Source organism: Natrix helvetica, assembly GCF_964273705.1.
Source record: "Natrix helvetica genome assembly, chromosome: 1".
NCBI classification, from domain to species: Eukaryota; Metazoa; Chordata; class Lepidosauria; order Squamata; family Natricidae; genus Natrix; species Natrix helvetica.
The window spans coordinates 136,969,893-136,990,124 of NC_138548.1; the positions used below are offsets into that span (position 1 = coordinate 136,969,893).

The following is a 20,232-nucleotide window of genomic DNA, read 5'->3' on the forward strand; positions in this document are numbered from 1 at the left end:
GGCACTTGCCAAACCGTAAGATAAGAAGGAGCACTTTGTTTGTTTAGCATATGGCAAATTTAGCATTTGGCAAGTTTGTTTAGCATATGGCAAGTAGCACAAATTCTAGAATTTCCAAGAGCCCTCTGTGGTTATGGGAAGCCTGTAATGCCCACTGTTTGCTGATGAATCTGGGCATTGAATCAAATGGTTACAATACATGTGTAGTAAATCTTGAGGAAAGTACAACCAAACCCCAATTAAAGTACACACTAAATATACACCTATTGAATAAATGTGGTAGAAACATTTTATGTTCATATCTGCCTCAAATTAGGTAAGATGTTATTGCAGAATCGATGTAGGTTGTAGTGGGATTATCTGTTTCGAGTTTGTGGGAAGAGTTTCAATTATTCCGGCCCCAGAAAGTAGAAAAGAAGATTGTGGATTTAGTCTACTACTTATTCTCTCTTAGCTGCTGGACCACCTCTGGAATAGTTGGACAACGTGGACTGTTGCAGTCCAAATGAAGGGCAGAACATTTCAGCTTTCTCCAGAATATTCTGTTCTTGGAGAAGTAGGTATTGTACAAACACAGTTATTCTTCTCAGCACCTTTGAGAATTTCCTAAATGCATTCTTTGCTCAGTGTAGGATAATGAATGCTAAACTAGATGGCCAAGTTCGGGTTCTTTCAAAATTTTGCAGTACATCCTCTAAAACTCCCATCAAATTCCATGGTACCTGTGGCAGCTGGGAAGAAGACACCAAAGACAGTGAAGAAAGATTCCCCTGGATTGTAGTCTGGCAGTGTGTTGTTCAATAGAAGCTCCTCTGAATAGCCAATGAATCCATATTCTGTGGGTATAAAAATGGAGGCAAGCACAACATTAGCATCACAAGCTGTTCTAATGTTTTAATTCCCCTAAAAGCACATTCAAAAGGAAATTATTGTCATAGACTAGTAGTTTGGAAATTAATAGGATATTCTGCACTTAGAAGATTGAAAAAAAGTGATTAAGAGTTCACTGAAAGATAACCTTTTCTGTCAATTTATAATCACTCATTTACCAACTGTTTAAAGTTAAAACAACAATAAAAAGGGTGACTTATTATTGGTCCTCATACTTATGACCATCACAGCATCTCCACCATCGCTTGATCAAAGTTTGGGTGGTTGGCAACCACCATGTATTTACAATGGTTGTCATGTTCTGGGGTCACATGATCATCCTTTATGACTTTCCCAGCCACTTCCAACAAGCGAAGTCATTGGGAAAGTTGGATTCTCTTAATGACCATTTGTTACACTTAACAACAGTAATGATTTGTTTAACTATCATGGCAAAAAAATTGTAAAATTTGTCAAGAGTCACTTAACAACCACCTTGCTTATAAATAGAAATGCTGGTCCCAACTGTGGACTTAGATTAAGGACTACCTATATATAAAACACTCCAAAGAATTCACTTTTCTATAACTTGAAAACTTGGTGAACTGTTTAGAAATTCAGATTGTACATACATTTCTTGCTGCATGTTATTGTTAAATAACCTGGTTTAGATGAAGGTTTTTTAATTGTATAACACAGTGTGAAGATATATAAAGTCTAGCTTGTTCAGCATAAAAGAGATGCACATTGCAGTTTTTATCTCTACTCTCTTCATTCCCTATGCCTGTTCTTATTTTTAGTCTTTACACGTCTTTGAAAATGGCCCATTTCCCATAAGCTCACTTGAAGTCAACAGCATCATTCCTAATCTTCAAAGAACATTAGGTCTTACACTGAATTATAGGACATCTATCAGGCTTCTGGAACACAATGTTTTAGAGTAATAGGAAAACTGTCTAATTGGCTGAACAAACACCTCCAGTGGTTATTAACAAATAGCTCCCCATTGCCTTGGAAAATAGCTCTGATGTCACAGAGATATGCTATTTAACTTTTTTGTTAGTGACCTGTATGAAAAGACTGAGGGAATATTTATCCAACCTGCAGCTGCCAAGAAACGAGGAGGAATAGGACAGGTTCTTCAGAAAAGAATGAGAAGATTCAATACGTTCTAAACAGGCTTGAATGATGGGCTGAAAAAAACAGGATGAAATTTAACTGGGAGAAATGTCAAGTCCCACATTTGGGAGTAGGGGAAGGAAAGGTACATTTATTGAATGGTGCGGGGATGGGGTATGTTGTGGTATAGTGTGATTGTTCTAGTGTAGGGTTCCTTCAGCTGGGTTCCTCAAGGACTGGAATAGTTTCCGCAGAGTTATGGGGACCAAAAACAACCTTATTGCAAGGGAATAAGAATGGGGGAGGGGGGGAGAGAAATCCTGTGTAGAAGTTTTTTCTCCTCCCCTAATCCCTTGAAAAGTTTCTAACCTTTCTAATTTAAAACCTACGATACAATGGAAAGGATAAAGCTTGTCAGCTGATGTTCAAAACCCCACTCCTACTAATCAAAAGATCTGGTTACATTTCCTGGTTGAAAGTTTCAAACCCCAGTTCTAGTTGATCACAAGTTAAACATGAGGCAAGAGTGCAATGCGACTCTTAAGCAGGCAAACACAATTTGGCATGTACTAGCAAGGCCATAGACTCCACATCAGCAGAAATTCTTGTTCCATTCAGTTCTGCCTTTATTGGGAATATTACATCAGTTCTATTACATCAGTTACATCAGTTCAGTTCTGTAGCCTAAAAACAGCATCAATAAACTGGAATGAGCTGAGAGGAGGTATACCGAATTGGTGAGAGGACCAGAAGCCAGGGTATTTTGGGGAACAATGAAAGAAACTGATATGTTTAGCTTTTGGGGGGGATCTATTTGGTTGCTAGGGGTTGAAAATGACTTGAAAATACATAGTTAATCAATGTTTTGCTTGCAAAAGAAGAGATTGATGGAATAATTATTAATAGTCTTCAGAAAGCTAAAGGATTGTCACATAGGGAGGTGAGCGGATTTGTTCTCCCTTGTTCTGGAAGGTATGATCAACAGTTCTCTGTTGAAACTGCAGGGAAATAGAGTCAGGTTAGATATTAGGAGCAATTTACAAACGACAGGAGCTACTGTATCAACTAGAGCAGTGTTTCTCAAACTTGGCGACTTTAAGTCCTGTGGACTTCAACTCCCAGAATCCCCCAGCCAGCTATGCTGGCTGGGGAATTCTGGGAATTGAAGTCCACAGGACTTAAAGTCGCCAAGTTTGAGAAACACTGAACTAGAGGAATAGATTGTTCCTTGAAATGATATATTCACTGGAAAACCTCAAATACAGGCTGGATATTTATCTGCCCCAAATGCTTTAGCAGATTCTACATTGAGCAGAGGGTTGGACCAAATGATGCTTAAATCTTTTTGAACTGTGTGATTAGATGAAAGGGTTGGAAAGAAACCCACATGTACTATGCCAGAGATATTTAACACAACATTTTAAATGAAACATAGCAGTAAAATTATATATTTAGAAAAGGGAAGTGGAGATTCTGGAGTTCAGATACTGCTGAAATAGAATTTCCAATCTTTATCACCTTAGGGAAAGTTCTTCTAATGGCGAAGATGTTTGGGCGATACCATTACTTTCCTATCCAAGTAAAGTTGGCCTCAGTTGTCTGGGCCTGTTGATATCTGGCAGAGGTCAAGAGAATCACAGGGATCATTTCTATCTCCATTGTTAGACATTGCAAAAACAAAAAACAAAATTGTTCCTATTGTCTTGAATAATGATTACTGAGTCATGGAACCTGAGGCATAGTGACTATTATTCATTTGTGAAGCTTGAAGAAGGCAAACACAGTAAAACTTTATTTTTAGCTCCCTGGGCAAAATTATTATGATCATACCTCCTCTTGATAAAATATGCAGAACAACCATATTTTATCCCACAGAAGTCATCACATCCCAAATCAAGAGCATGATGGGTTTCATTAAAAAGAACACAAGCAATGAGAAATAAACATCCATAATCCCCACTAGCTTTCTTAAATAAATAGAGGAACTTCCTATTCGTTCTCTAAATCTTACTGGAGGTAAGATTTGTTTTTGCACATATTTAAGAACCCGTATGTGAGGGAGGGGGGGAAATGTTGTGTTTTAAAATTTTAGAAAGGTTTAGCATTTTGCAGAATAGGTCAGATCTCCAAACTTTGGGAAAGTATGAGATTTCTGTCTACTGATTTGAGAACTTGGAAAATTACTCAAGAGGTGAAATCACTGCCAATGAGCAATGGTTATATGGGGAGAGCTGTTATGTAACTGGAACAAAGATATCCACCACGGTAAGTTCTGTGAAAGCTGGACTTCATCACAGATTACTCAAGTTTTGGGTTGAATTCAAGATAAAGCCAGTTCAAAAGTTAAAGCTTTGCAAATCTTGGCACTGGGGCCATAGTGCGAAACCTAATAACACAACACTGAAAATATTCTGAAAGGATTATCACCATGCCAAGCTGTTCTTATAATGGGAGCTTGTGGGGTGGGAAAATGTTAAAACAAAAAGGGGGGCTGTAAAAATAGGAGCTTAAATCAAAATTCCAGAGACTGAAGGAGAAATACCTGGCTCAAACTTTAAATGTTTTCAGATGCCAAGATGAAGGGATTTCAATTAAAGCTGGCATTCAGTATGCATCATAGTGGATTTATTTTATGCTATTCAGCAGTATAATTTCAACTCTTTACAAAGCAACCCCAAAGTGCTACTTTTATGGTTTTGGACAAATCTCCAGGGAAAAGATGATACAAAAGATGATACTGTACATAAAAGCACAATCAATAGATCAAACCAAGGCTCATCTTATACTTTTTTTCCTGTTCTACATCTTCAACCAGATGTTTCTGGGGGTGCTTATAAGCAGAAAATGATTATTACAACATGGCACATTAAATACAAAACCCCCATTAACAAGAATGCAAGATTGCCAGTTCTGTGCACAGATACAGCACTGTAATTTATTTGTCGTAAGAGGCAGAATTTTGAAAGAGAGTGCAGAGTGAAGGCTTCTCTTATTGTTCACTTCGGTACAGTATTCAACCCAGTGAATTATTCAATTAGTACAGTATTGGTTCTGAATTCCAGAGGCCAAGCCGAGCAAAAGAAAACGCGCAGTTTTGCTAAAATGGCTTATAACAATCTAACAAGGCCGAGCCGTGAGAATAGCAATTCAGCCGCCTTATCTATTGATGAAAAAGAATGTGCTCCCTCAGATGAATGATGTGTTTACCCAAAAGGAAATCTCCACCCTTCTGAAGTACTGACTATTTTTTCCTTCCAAGTTACTGTTTGCTGATTGTGACTGGATTTCCCAAGTCTTCCCATTTAAAGCCAACCTCCCCACCCCCAGCAAAAAATACACCCCCAGAGTAGCTAAAGCTGCATTTCAGGGGGAAGGTACTTCATGGCCATCTCAGTTTCTGCCAGTGTCAGAGAAAATGGGATACAGTTGGCTTTGGAGGTTGTTCCTGCATTATTTATATCCAGAGAGGCAATTATTTGCAGCCTTTTCCAGGAGCATCTCAGCTCCAACTACGGCTTGCAGTTCAAAGGGAAAACAATCTCTGTACTGTACACAATCCCAATGGAGTAAAAATGAAACACAATGTTGCTGCATCTTAATTTAGTACAGGCAATGTTGTGGATGTGCCCTCTACTTGTTAATGACTGTTTTTCACAAGCACAAAAACTAGGCTGAGCACAGAACGAAAGCATCCCAATAATATCAGACTGCAATCCTATATTCACTTTAGGCAGACAAGGATAGAGTTCCAATTATGGTTTCCATTAAAAGAAAGCAAAGTTAACCCTTAGGAGAAAGGACATCTTTCATTGAGAGAGCATGTGCTTACCTGCAAAAGCACCCAAGCTAAATCCTATGCATATGTCTTCAGGCAAGGCAGGAAAGACATCTAAGTTCTCAAGAGCTACTGACAGTTGATGGAGATTGGGGTCACAATCTTGTTTCTTTGCAACAACTCAGTTACTGTTCAATATATTGTTTTAAGTCATCAAACGGACTTTACAAACCACAATTCATACTAAACCAAAAGCAACCAAGCCACATTACAAGGTAGCATGTGTGAATCCAACTTATGTTTGGCTGGAGTAGAATGGATGTGATTATACATGTTATGAGTTACAGAATTCAGTATTTCCACAGTTCTAATTTGGTATCAGCAAATTAAGAATATTTCATTTATTTTAATTGGCTTATCCAACTAAATATTACATAAAAAGTATGGCTGCTAGCAAGGCTACATTTCTCTTCTATGATTCATTTCTTTTTTAATATGTAATAAGTCCTTTCATTCAACAGTTTTCCAACCCTCAGTTCATATCATTGCAGTTACTTGTAAAGGGGAAAGATAGATGAAAACACCATCGATAGAGTGAAAGAGGCAATCTTTCCGTTATTGAGTTGCTTTGAATGGTGAGATGAGCAGCAAAGAAATTTAAAGTATTGAGAAGACAAGAGGAGGCAATTACTATGTTCCATGCAAAGTAATCATCAATTAAGAGACAGATGAAACTATAAAGAGGGATGGATCCTGGGAGTTGAGTTTTGTTTGAAGGCATATCTGTTGTTGCTATCACTAAGCTATGACAATATCTGTGCATTATGCCATAGGTTTCCAGGATAATAAAGCTTTTAGAAAAGCTGAAGACAGTTTGTGGGCAAATCTAATCATGATCCACATGCTCTGGACTGTTCCGCCTTTCCTACATTATCTGTAGACCCCTGAAACTACCCTGCCTTCCTGCTGTTGCTATGTATAAAGAACTATTAGACACACAGAAGGGTGGGCAGTAGTATTACTTTGAGTTGTAAATATGGTGGAAGCATGGAGTCAATAGCACATACACCTAGGGATGATGGACAGGAGTTAAGGAACTAAACGTTTCCACATTGCTACTAGATTGTACTGTTTAGAGAAATTAGAGAAATCCATTCACAATTTTGTTGCACAGAACACTGCATTTGCCAACTGGTTTGCTATTCCCATGGCAGGAAGCATGAGCCCACCACAACCAGTATCATACCGCAAAGAGAATTGAACCCCTAGCACAATTATGAAATAAGATTTCATGCCTATAGATTTGTCCACATATTTCCTTGACTGAGTCAAGGGAAGCTTTATTACATTTGGAATCAAATGTAGCTACTCGATGGATTCTAGAATAGCATGCTATTACACAGATTTTGTGTTTCTTTTTGTGAAATTGCAAAGGGAGGGAAAGGAACAGTCCACATTGCATTGAAAAAGAATGTGGAGTTTGTAGTACTGAATTTGGAGGAGGGGAAAAGTTGGATGGGGAAATGTAGTAATAAAAAAGTACAAAGAAGTAAAACCGGAAAGGAACAAAACTTTTAAAAGTCTAATCACAGGGCAGTACAGATGGAAAATTTCACAAATACAGAAAGAGATAAAAGTTTAATCAAAACAAATGAAAGAAGACTTAAATGCCAGCTATTTGATCAGTGTGATGTAGAAGGTCATAGCTTGAGAACGATAAGGAGCTTTAAAGATATTGTTTGCCCAGCTTAGTTAACTGGACAACTCCCATCCTATGACCAAAGTCTTTTTTTCCCTAATAGACTTAGCTATCTCATTCCACATCCTTTGAACCTCCCAAATTCTTCTATAAGAGAGGACATTGAGTTCCCACCTTTCCATCAAGTCAAATCCCATTTCTACATGAAATGTATTTCTTCAGTATGATTTACAAAAGGGAAACAGAAATTTAAACATATTGCACTGAGTCAATGATGTGATACATAGACACATCTTTCAAATGAGGAGATATGGCAAGCTATTATACATATATTTCTCATATATTTATATAGTAATTACACAAGCTTTGTACTAAAGAATGATGCAGCAATGGGATTCATCTGTTGTATCCTAATCTGATTTAGTAATTCCTCCAGGGGAACCTCTACACACTGCACGATAGTCTACTGCCCTTCATTTATGTTCCCATTCCCGTATTCCCTTTCCAGAAAAGGAGATTACTGTAGTGTCATCTCTTTTACCATCTCCTTGGGCAGATCCAGCAGGCCCTGGTTCAATTCTTTCTACAGAGTTCAAACTATAGGGACACTTTGTAGGCCACACAAACTTTTACTAAGACTCATCCCGACCCTTGAACATTCTTCTTTGCTATTTCATCGTCTTCTCAGTGAGCTTTGGTCCACACTTTTGGCATCTTTTTTTCAGGATGTCCCTTGGCATATGACAACATCACTCTGAAGTGTTCCCTTCGAAATAACTTCATAAGCATATTTGAAATCAGAGCACTCCCTGGGCCCAAAGGCACAGCATTGTGGAATACTGTATGTTCAAGATTAACCACAGATCTGTGACTGGGTGATATAATAAACTATGATTGATCAAAAGCAGAATCCTCTGAACCTGGTCCCAAGGGAAGATAGGGAAGTTACAGGTACATTATTTCTTGATTCATTTAAAAGACTTGTATGTCCTCCCATCCTTGAGCCATAACTCTTTGACAGCTCACAAAAATAATACAAACCCCAAAAATCATACAAAAGTAAAAGCAAAATCCAACAAAAACAGAAACAAGTCTGTTGTTTCCAGAGACCAGCTAACCATTGAATTGGTGAGACTTCAGGAAATGAATTCAGAAGACATGGACAACATAATGTTGTCTTACTCACTAGCTGTCCTTTTCTGATCCAGTTTTCCAACATCTTCCAGCACAAGCTATACCAACTTGTCAGTCTAAAGTACATCATATAAAGGTGAAGGTACACATGGGGCTCAACCTGCTCTATTGGGCACCTGACATTGCTGCAGGTAGGCAGACATTCCTCTTTCCTGTTAGTGGCCTCTTGATTTTCAGGACCATTTTGTGGGTGAGCGAGTCAGTCTCTCCCAAAGTCATTAGTTCTCTTACCTAACCTATTGGTGCTAAGAAAACTAGAGACAGGGAAAGAAGCATGCCATCCCTTGTCCATCTTACCTTGGTCTGGTACTTTGCAGTATACGTTTCTCTGGACGTCCCTTATTTTCCTTACTTCGGAAAGAATTTAACCTGGCTCCCTATTAAGTCCAGAGCCCAATTTAAGTTTTTGATACTAGCATTTAAAGACTATGGTTACCCGTTTCCACTACCTGTCCCAGCTGCTATCTTGGCACGATCCTTTTGTTCAACACAATCAATCAATCAATCACTGTGAAGTTTCTTTCATTCTGAATGAAAGAATGTATACGTATAGAATCGAGCAACATGTGAAGAGGGATCCCCTCCTCCTCTTCTCCATCCCCACCTCTCTTCTTGTGCAGACAGCAACTTTGCTTCTAGTTCATTTTCTGCTGGCTCCAGCACTCACTGGATAATAGCACTCCACAGCTGCCAATCAGAAAAACATTATGGCCATTTGCACAAGCTTTGGGTAACCATAGATAATTTAAAGGTCTATTATACATTCAACTTAACCAGTAGAAGTTCACTTAGCAGCACCAGTTTAATCCAGCAAGTTTTGTGAATTATGATTTGCCTTGATTTCCAATTATGCAGCCCATGAAATTTCACAGACGCTGCAATTCCCATTTTTGCTTTTGATTACAGCTACTGTAACAAGATCAAAAAGCAAAATGATAGACAAGGCTAATTAGTAGTAGTAATGAGAACGATACGTCACATTTTAATATTTTGGCCAGCCAAACATATGTTACAGTATGATGCTGGTAAATTACACTCATTAATTCTCCACTTTCATCCCTGCTACCTCATAAATAGGTAATCAGGGTTTTTTTCAATCTTTCTTTGAACTTTCTACTCCAGACATTCTGCAGGTTTTCCTAGTCCCGTTGTTGTAAGCCCCCCCAACAATGTTATCATTTTAAAAAAAATAGTCTGCATTACAAATCGGACTCCAGACTTATTGGCAGGTAACCAGTTAACAAATTTCTTAGCCAGACTGTTGAATAGACTGGCCTATGGTCAAGAGTGATGTCACATCAATTCAATGCACTATAATTGGAAAAATGTGGGTGGAAGCAAGCAGGGTGGGTTTTCATAAATAAAAGATCACATTAGCAATCTCCTGATCTGTTCACCCATAGTGTCTACTTTATACAGTCGTTGGGTGGAAATTCTGCTGCTGGTTGGAGTCGATAATTTTGTAGCACCCATTTCCAGATGCATTTAAGCAGAATAGCAATAGCACTTAGACTTATATGTTGCTCAATAGTAGTTTACAGCATTCTCTGAGCAGTTTACAATGTTAGCGTATTTTGCCCCATAGCTGTCTATCCAGGTCATGGTTGTCCCAAAGGTGCTTTTTAAAGAGGCAACTGGATATTCTCGCTTTTCTTTGAAGAAGTTTCGCTTCTCATCCAAGAAGCTTCTTCAGCTCTGACTGGATGGTGGGGAATGGAAGGATTTACACTCCTTGCAGACAGCTGGTCATTATGACAAATAATTATCAGCTTTTAGAAAACCTCATAATAAGTTTAGAATGAAAGAGTCTCCTGATTATTTCAAATTGACCTATGCAAACATAAAACAGTCTCATTTCTTGATTTGTATCCGTAGATGGCTTTCTTTATAACCATGAACTTTCCAAAACTTATTCCCATCTCTTAATGTTATTTTCCTCATTGCTGTAGAACACTCGTTATACCAGCTCTCCTTTTCTTCTTCTTACCACTAGAACTTAACTTTTATGTGTTGATTCCCAGGACAATATTTAAACCTTTGGGGGGTCAGTTCAACATGCCACTTTCAGACACAAGGACATTCAGCCAATTATTACCCAGAGTTCCAAAAATGTCCTTCCAATCACTTGGCCAGTGACTGGATTCACAGGTCACACTATGTCTGTGATTTTTATTGCAGTTAACTGAATACATTACAATTAGCTGACTTTATATAAGTTAATCATACTTTCCAAGTGACCATTCGGAATATTTAATTTTCACCCAATGTACTGAGACACAAATAAGCAATCGTAGTATGGATTCTCGTAATGGTAAACCAGATAACATTTAGACCAAGAAGGAGATATTAATGTAGCTCCAGTTATGAACTGCTGGATACATCCAGGTGGGTGAGTTAACATGCAATCTACTAATCCTTAAAACAATACAAAAATATGCTGGAATAAAATTTGTGGCCCTGATTATCGATCTCTTTTCTGCCACAGTAACAGTAGTTTTAATGCAGGACAAGAAACTGTAAGGTGAATTCTTCTGGGTTTGTTGCCTCTCCATTGATATTAGCCAGTGGGGAATAAACCATTTGATAGTTCTGGTTAACTTGGGGCTTAAGCTAGACTCTGCAGGAGTGTCAAACTGGCAGCCTGCAGGTGAGATGCGTTACATACAAGACACGTCCACCCCAGCTCCATGAAGGGGAAAAACATAATGAAATGTCATGTGACAGCAACGTGACGCCACGGGTTTGACACCCATGACCTAGAGGCCAGTTTGGGATCAGAGCTACACAGGTCAATCAATCAATCAATCAAGCTTTTATTTCTAAACCGCGCCCTCTCCTAAACAGGACTCGGGGCGGTGTACAGTCATTATTAAAAACCATATACATATCAAAATAGAATACATATACATAAACATAGACATAGACGTAGACGGAGGAGGTAGAAAATATACTGTACCATATTTAATTAAAATACAAATAAGATTAAAATTCCCTTAAAAATTCCACGATAAAATGTTTGCCAGGAGGTGAAAGATGGAGCTATAAATCGGCTAAGCCAGCTAATTGGAACAGGTGGGTCTTAAGCTTCTGTCGGAAGGAGTGGAGGTCGTTAATAGTTCTAATATCGGAGGGGAGGTCATTTCAGAGGGTTGGGCCCATAACAGAGAAGGCTCTACTCCTAGGCGCCACCCGTTGGCACTGCTTGGCGGATGGCACCTGGAGGAGTCCCTCCCTGTGAGAGCGGATAGGTCGTAGAGATGTGTGGGGTGAGATGCGATCCCGCAGGTAACTAGGCCCCATGCCATGGAGCGCTTTAAAGATAGTAACCAACACCTTGAAACGCACCCGAAAAACCACAGGTAGCCAGTGCAGCTCGCGCAGGAGTGGTGTTATATGGGAGTATCTTGTTCCTCCCATGATAGCCCGCGCGACCGCATTCTGAACTAGCTGTAGTCTTCGGGTGCATCTCAAGGGGAGCCCCATGTAGGTGATTTGTGAGTAGATGTGAGCTACCCTATCTTTGTGAAGAAGTCAAATAGTGTCAAATTATGTGAACATCATGAGAAGAACAAGGCATATAAAACGGTTTCCAAGAATGATAGAATGAGCCTTAATTTTAAAAAGTCTCGTGTTCTTTTAAGTATAAATATGAAACAGTTTGCTTAAGACAGGGGTGTCAAACTCGCACCGTCACGTGACGTATCGTGACTTTCCCCCCCTTCACTAAAATGAGGGTAGGGTGATCAGTGTGTGAGGCATCTGGCCCACGGACCACGTTTGACACCCCTGGCTTAGGATGATCAAATACGTATATAAAGCTACGCCAAGTTATGTAGAAGAGAAATTGCATCTATTTGTGAAGAATGTTGTTCCTTTTATAGAAAACTCCTTCTTTTAGGCAGAAGAATTTAAACTTTGCTTTATCTCTATGACTTAAAAGAAATTTCTTTTTTTTTAAGCAGTGTATGAGCCTATCTTTATAAGGAACATGGCTCAAATTCACCATGCTGTTTTCTGCAGAAACTTTTCTATTTTTTCTCTGTCTTCCTTTTCAAGCGTAACCTTCAAACAGCTTAACTGAAGTACTGTTGAAACAAATATCCTACACTTGCTGTTTGCACAAATTCAATATTCTCCAGAAATTCACTTAATCTGGGGAATGGGCTTGATTTTTGCTGCTGCTGGTAACTATTACAAGGTCATAACCACTGCTGGAAAAGAAAGCCCTGGAGCTTTCAAAATTTGCTTTCCCAGGTCCAACCCTTATTCAGGAGAATATCTAAATTCTTCCATTTATTTTTATTTTTGTCCCACTTCTAGTTGCTGCTTTTCCAAAACCAGACTACCTTACAGCTAAAAACACGAGGAAAGTTGTTAAAGTGTGCAGCATCCAATAACAGAGTCTGCACCTAAACATAGTCACTCTAGCAATCACAGCAGCTGACACAAAATATAAACAGCAAAACCAACAAAGTCTCTTGTGAGCACTTCACAACTACCCAATGCACCAAGGATGAACTTTTGATGACTAAATGTTTCAGAGAGGCTTATAACATATTGAAAGTAAGGATCATAAAGTTATGTATTATGTATAAAAGGTCTGCAGGAAGATAATAAAGAACTGTCTCCTAAGGGTTGTTGCACCACTCATTCAGGGTTACGAACCGGGGTGGACTTGTGTTCTTATGCTCCTCCAAATCTGAACCCACTGAAAAAAGAAGTAACAATGAGCGAAAAATGTTAACATTTAAAGCCTGGGACACAAAGTCGTCCTCCTGCAAAATGTTATCCAACAAGATCTGGAAGAATCACCAGTACGTTCCCCACACAATGTATTGAAAAATGTACATATCCCAAGACATGATCTCAATTCTTTCCTATTTATTCTATGGAATAGCCATGCCATCGTTTCAAGATATAGCAGTCCGAGTCAGACCTATCACTAAACAGCAAATCATGGCTTACAATCCACAACTATTGGGTTCACCTATCATGCTAAATGAACATTAAAGCCAACTCAGTAGATGTTTTGTTTTGAAATGGACCAAGAAGGTAGCTGTGTGGAGATCTGTATTTACTCTAACATGCCTTACAACGAGAATCATTTAATTCTAGATCTCTAAAGCTACAAAGGTTTTGAGACTGAGGAACTTTTATAGGGAGCCAGGGAGAACCCATCAGAGAATAATCCTACAATGAAAAAATATGTGCTTGACTTCAACTTCTAAAAATAAAAATCAGCAAAGGGAAGGAAGTGACTGAATCTGGGATAATACTGATGTGTGTGTGTCTGTGTGTGTGTTGTGTTTGGGGAAATGGGAGTGATACAGCTAGGAAACTCCACCCAAGCCTAATCACGTAGCGAATTTCATTTGAGTTCTATAAAGAGGATGTGTACAAGTTTGTGTGCTTTTTGACATATGAAGATTAAAGGCAATACTACAACATGATTGTTTTAGGGTGAATAATTTTAATCTACCACATTTCTTTGTGCCTTAGATATAACCTGATTATCAGGTACAGCTACAGAGGGTTTTATCTTTCTAAAGAACACTGCAATTTATTTATTTATTTATTTATATATAACACTTCCTAACCACCCATCTTCCTCCCTTAATACTTTTTATTAGTATTACCACATAAGCCACAATGCAATTTTTTCTTAAAACAAGCATTATTGATCAATTACATTCATATGTAATATGCCTAATTACATATTCAAGGTTCTTAGAAGAAATTTTCCTCTACTGCAAAGAATTAAAAGCCCAAGAATAACAACATGGGGAGAGAGGACAAAATTTTACTGCTTTATAGCAATCACTCAAACTGTATATCACAAACTTTTCTCTTGCATTGGTTTCTGATATTTTTTTAACATTTCTTGCACATTTGATCAAGATCTTTTTCTAAAAAGTCTATATATGTTTAATACCTTTGACATTCAAATGACAGAGAGAGAAAAGGTAAGGTCACCCTTTCATTAATATGTACGTAACTCCAATTTCTTAAGAATGTTTTCAAATACCCATGAAGAGTATTTTATATGAGGTATCTGAAAATCAATATCTAGATACCACATAGAGGATGTTTGTGGTATTTCAGGACTTCCCGAATCATAGTTTAGGAACAGTAGAGAAAGAATACTTTGAATGGGAGGAAGAAAGGATCTATGAATTACAATAGAATCTCATGTTTTAAAAAATGAAATTTTAGACAATCAGCCAATAATCACTGCCTACATCCTGATCAAAGGCAAATTAAAAGGCTATTTAGTCCATGAAATTATGTGGAAAGCATCATAAGCATCTTCTTGTTTACAGTGGCTTAACACACTAGAAATGTTTAACACAGAGACTGTCACTTTTGGTGGTGCTATATTGCCAGTTTTCAAAAATGTAAATGTTGCATAAGGAAATGTTGCATAATGTTGCTTTGTTCTATTGTATTACCTACTTATTCTTTGGCTTAGTTTCAGCTTACAATGCACGTGGCATTCTTAGTTTCTGGTTTAAGGATGCTTTTCAGAATTATTTTTTTAAGAGAATGCTTTTAACTAACATAGCCAAATCATAGCTGTAATAGTTGCAGCAGTAGAAGAAATCAGCCCTTTTTTCATAATTTTCCATTCTTCAGCCAAATAAAACTGAGGCTCAAACTCCTTGAACTTATAACTTATGTACATTCCAGGTACATCATACTCGCTGGAGGGGTTCTGTACCAACTTAAAAAGAACTTGGTGCAGTCCTCTGGACATCCTTTCTGCAATCTACCATTTAGGACTAAATCCTGTGCAGAGCATAATGATAATCAAGACTTATTAAAAATTCTAACTGCAGTTGAGAAGCACAAGAAATAACCAAATGTATTTAACAAGAAGACAAAAAGCAAGCAAGCAAAAAGGAAATGGATCCTGTGGGAATACACTGCAGCATTTTGGTCTCAGAGCTACTTTCAAAAGTTCTAGGATGAAAATTAGTTGCAGATATGTATTCTGAATTTAAATTTGGTAAATTGAGCAATAAATGATCTTAAGGATATATGTAGTCAATATTAAGTGACCTTACATTGGCAAAGAGATTTCAGTTATGCTCTCATAGGAGAACATAATCTTTATTTATCCAAAAATAAGTCTAACTGTGCTCAGTGGGCCTTATTCATTAAAAATGCTTAAGGTTACTACCCAACGAAGCAAATACCTCAGCTGCCTTTTACAAACTGTAAACAAGTGTTAGGTAATTCTAAACTACGTGTTCCAGGCTATGATGCCATTGAGATTTTCTCCTGAGTTGAATCACAACATATGCATTGTTAAAAAGTCTCTCCAGATAAAGAGATTAGAATATTTGCAAGTGACTCATCTTCCTGTCCTAGTTTTTAGATTTTTATATCGGTGTAGATAATACATGAATGCAAAGCCAAGAAAGAAAGAACATTTCACCCTTAAAAAGCTGAGGTAAAAGAATTTGAAGATAAAGTGACACCTTCTGTTTAGTTGTGTAACTACATTTACTTTTACATGTTTGAATTTAATAATTAAAAACTGTATATATAGTTGTGATATGTTTTACAGAATATGCCTCTTTAAATATACAAATGGTCCCTCTTCATTTTGCTTGACCATGATGAGGAATAAATTCCAATTGCATAAATGGAACTGGTATGATTAGAATAAATAATAAATTGCCACATAAGTATAAACAGATTTGTAGCAGTGAATCTGATACTAAAGCAATCAGTCTTTCATGGCCTATATACATTTACTGAGGATTAAATCCTATTGTTGGGGATTTACCTAGAAAGAAGTTCTCTGAATCTGGACGATTTTCAAGTTGGTAAACACTGCCATGTATGATAACCTAATTTGCAGCAGCTTAACTAAAGGCTGAAAAATAATGCTCCGCTTTTTGGATAGTGAGGAATAGCCAGCTTTAAATTTACTAAGTCAAATGCTCCCAGAACAGCCTAAGTTGAGACTAGAAACAATGTCAGTCTAGATCTGGTATATTGCATCAAAAGTGATATATTTTACATTCCAATAAAAGATAATATGTGGACTCAGGATTAAACTTTAGAATCCTCAGTACCCCGTGAATCTGGTTTGATTGCTTGCACTATCTGACTAGGTAACATCATCAATGCTAATGAGTGTAAGATTTGCTTGCTGTCTATATATTGTAACTTGCCCTGGCAGTGTTGTTTTCTTGGCGAATGTAGTTCTTTGATTATTGTTTTCTGCTTGATTATTTATCTGATGTTAATCCCTGTTTATTTGGGTGTAGGATGCTGGAGAGCAAGTGTTCAAGTCATTTTGTTTCCTTTTTAGTTTTTTATTGTCTCTTTTAAATGGTGTGTTTATAAACTGAAAACATGTGTTGGTCCAATTACCATCATTAAGCGAGAACTATCTACACTTTAGTTGATGCATTTCCAAATCATATTTCCATTCTTTACAGTCACATATTGCTACCTCATATTCAATTTGCAATCAATTACTATTCTGTGATCTTTTAGAAGCCACATATCCTTCTCCAATACTTGTGGACTTGATCTTATCAAACAATCACATTTACTCTGTCAACCTTATTTTTCTTATACAAAATTCCTCAGCCTCATATTCCCAGCCAACAAAAGTACTATGCAGCTTCCTTTAGTTTTTCATAAGTAGAACTTAGAACACTATGATTCTGAAACATACAGTGCTCAACAATGCTTGGAAAGGTTATGAGGAAAAAAACAATTGTGAAGTGACTTTTGGGGAGAAAATAGAGCCAAGAAGACAGGTTGCAATATGGAATAGGTACAATTTGCAAGTCACCAGATGAAGTGTCTGGATAGATCCAGCCCTGAGTTTTATTAGGCCAAAACAGCTGTGGATGGGTGTATCTGTTTAAATAACCTTCTGAGTCATTCTGTTTTATAATTTTCTTCAGCTCTAAATTTCTCAAACACCCAATGAAACTCATAATAATTTACTATGAGTATTTAGACATAATCATTTCATCCAAAATTGCTAGGAGGGAGGAAGTCTTCAATTGGTTATTTTCTTCCATTACTTAATTGCATGGCCACTTCAATTCAAGTGAATTGATTTTGGTTCCTTTCTATATAGTAATACGTCAGACTGAATTGTAAAATACTTTAAAGATTACAAAAATATATTTATTAATTGCCCAGCACATTTAAAAAAATCAGTTATTTTAAAAAACCTGAAGATGGTAAACATATTTGCCTAATAAGCTATTTATTATTACTTAATAAATAATAAACATATGTACCTAATGCATAGGAAAATGTCTATTGTAAAGGTGTTCCTTTGTGATTGTGAGAGGGAGACCATAAGCAAATCAATCAATCTCTCTCTCTTTTTTTTTTTCTCCTTCCCTCCCTCCCTCTGTGTGTGTGTGAGAGAGAGACCATAAAAAGATATGTCTTGTGTAAACATAAAGAAAGGCAGACTGTGGTTTAGAAATACTTTTTCATATTAGCATATTTAATCAACAGATAAGTAGATAAAAACTTATTCATCCATTAAGATGGTTATCTTGATTTGGAAGAGTCAGAAAAATGTTACCTGGACTGAGGTGTGTGAAAGATCCAATGACAAAATCCAGTGTGGAAACAGCCAGGAGAAAGAGAAGTAGCAGCTGAAGTCGTATTATCCATTTCACCCCAGCCAGGTTAATTCCAAGCAAGGCCAGTAGAACTACAAGGGAGATGCCTCTGATTGCCCAAATGTTAGTGAAGTTCAGGAGGCCAGAGATGGATTCAGCAAATCCAGTAATATACATCGCACCTGCAACACACTGAAGAACATTTTTATCTGTGAAGAGTCTAAACTGTTTGAACTGGAGGATAATGAATATGTTATTTATTTTTTTATCTAAAAAAATATTATTTGGAAGCTCTGCCACTCAGACTTCATTAGGAAGAGAAAACTCAGAAGAGGATACAAGATTCTCAGGGAGGTCAAAGGTCTAATGTGGGTTCTATTAATAACAACACCGAGAAAGGATAAAAACTAGAATGTTAACAAGACAAGTCAACTAAATCTGTATTTTTTCCCTTTAGGAAAGAGATGTGTGCCTTGGCCATTAATAACAACTACAAAAATTAATTCCAGATTCTGACTCAACTATTGTATATCCCTCTATCAACTTATACAACCCATGGTCAAATGGACTTCTTACCCTCATCCCCAAATGGAATATCCAAAATATTGTTTGTACAGTAGGAAGAAGAGGAAGCAAACAGTAAGTAGATAGATAGTTTTTAATAATAATCATTTGGTATATAGAAGGTTTTTTTTTAAAGCAATACTCTTGGAGAACATAGTATATATAGTCTGAAAGTTGACTCTGGCTAAGCACTGAAACAAACTGAGAAAATATTTCTCTCACTGAATATCACTCACAACATTGAATGTTGTAAACCAGGGATGTCAAACTGGCAGCCCAGGGGCCGGATGCATCACACACACACAGGTCACACCCACTCCAGTTCCACAAAGGCAAAAAAATGTCGCAATATGTCATGATACAAAGGCATCTAGTGGGGATGAACTACCCAAGGCTAATCAAAAACTTATTTTAAACAAAAATCTGAAAAACCCATTCCTTGATAACTTCCTAGGTGTAGTAATATTTGACAGATGTTGATGACTCAGGTTGATTCACTTGCAAAACTAGGAAGTACCAATTAATAAAGTAGAATGGTTTTCAGAATATTTTAATTATATCTATGCATAAAATATTATGATGCTATGGACAACTCTTCCTCTTGGTTACTGCAGTACATTTAAATTATGGCACTAAAATATTTTCCTAAAATTCTTAAACTCTATAAATCTACTTCCCAAGTTACGCCAATGGCATTTTTAAAGATAAATACAGCAGCATACATGTGAACAATATTCTAGTAAAGAGTCACATCTTGCATAAACTTTTGTCATTTTTTAAAATTGTTAGTCATATAGTAAGCAATGGGTGGCACTAATAAGAACTGTTTCTGCATTTAAATATTATGATGAGTATTAATTTCATGCTCGGTGCTGAACGTAATTAAGGCCTCAGAATAAATTAGAATAAATAGACTAAGACGGCTGAAACTAAACAAGTATGGGTTTCATCTGTGGTATGAATGGGAAACCAGAGTAAAAATGTATCCTCATCTAGGTTTTTTGATAGAAGAAAGATGAAGTATTAGACTACCACAATTTTTTGAGTGGGTGGTTACATTTGGAGTTTTAACAGTATGCTATGGCAATGGCTACCATATAAGGATTGCTTATCCTCAAAAAGGCTGCCATGATTTACCAAAAGGCATACTAGTGAGACTATGTCCTAGCTTGACCGAGCACTCAGATGAAGCTAGTTAATGACTGGTAGTGTATTCACAGAGAAAGGACATCAACAAGCTTTAAGAACAACAAAGCATGGCCAGGACCCTGGAGAGCTCACTGCAGGAAGTTAAAAGCTAGGTGAAAGCAGTTGTTCCATACATTCCCAAAGTGTAACTGAAGGATTAGAAGGCTGGAAGGGTCATCCTTTGCTTGCTAAAGAGTCCGTGGCTCTATCTG

General features: G+C 37.3%; 1 protein-coding gene across 2 annotated transcripts in view; it reads right to left on the reverse strand.

The window, feature by feature from the left end:
* SLC12A8 (solute carrier family 12 member 8) overlaps positions 1 to 20,232 on the reverse strand; it is a 75,206-nt gene that overhangs the window by 40,507 nt on the left and 14,467 nt on the right. For both annotated transcript variants that reach the window (XM_081936391.1, XM_081936392.1), the window contains exons 5-6: positions 18,229 to 18,460; positions 723 to 836 (exon numbers count right to left, since the gene is read on the reverse strand). In XM_081936391.1, coding sequence (XP_081792517.1) covers positions 723 to 836; positions 18,229 to 18,460 — 346 coding nt within the window. The remainder of the gene's footprint in view (positions 1 to 722; positions 837 to 18,228; positions 18,461 to 20,232) is intronic.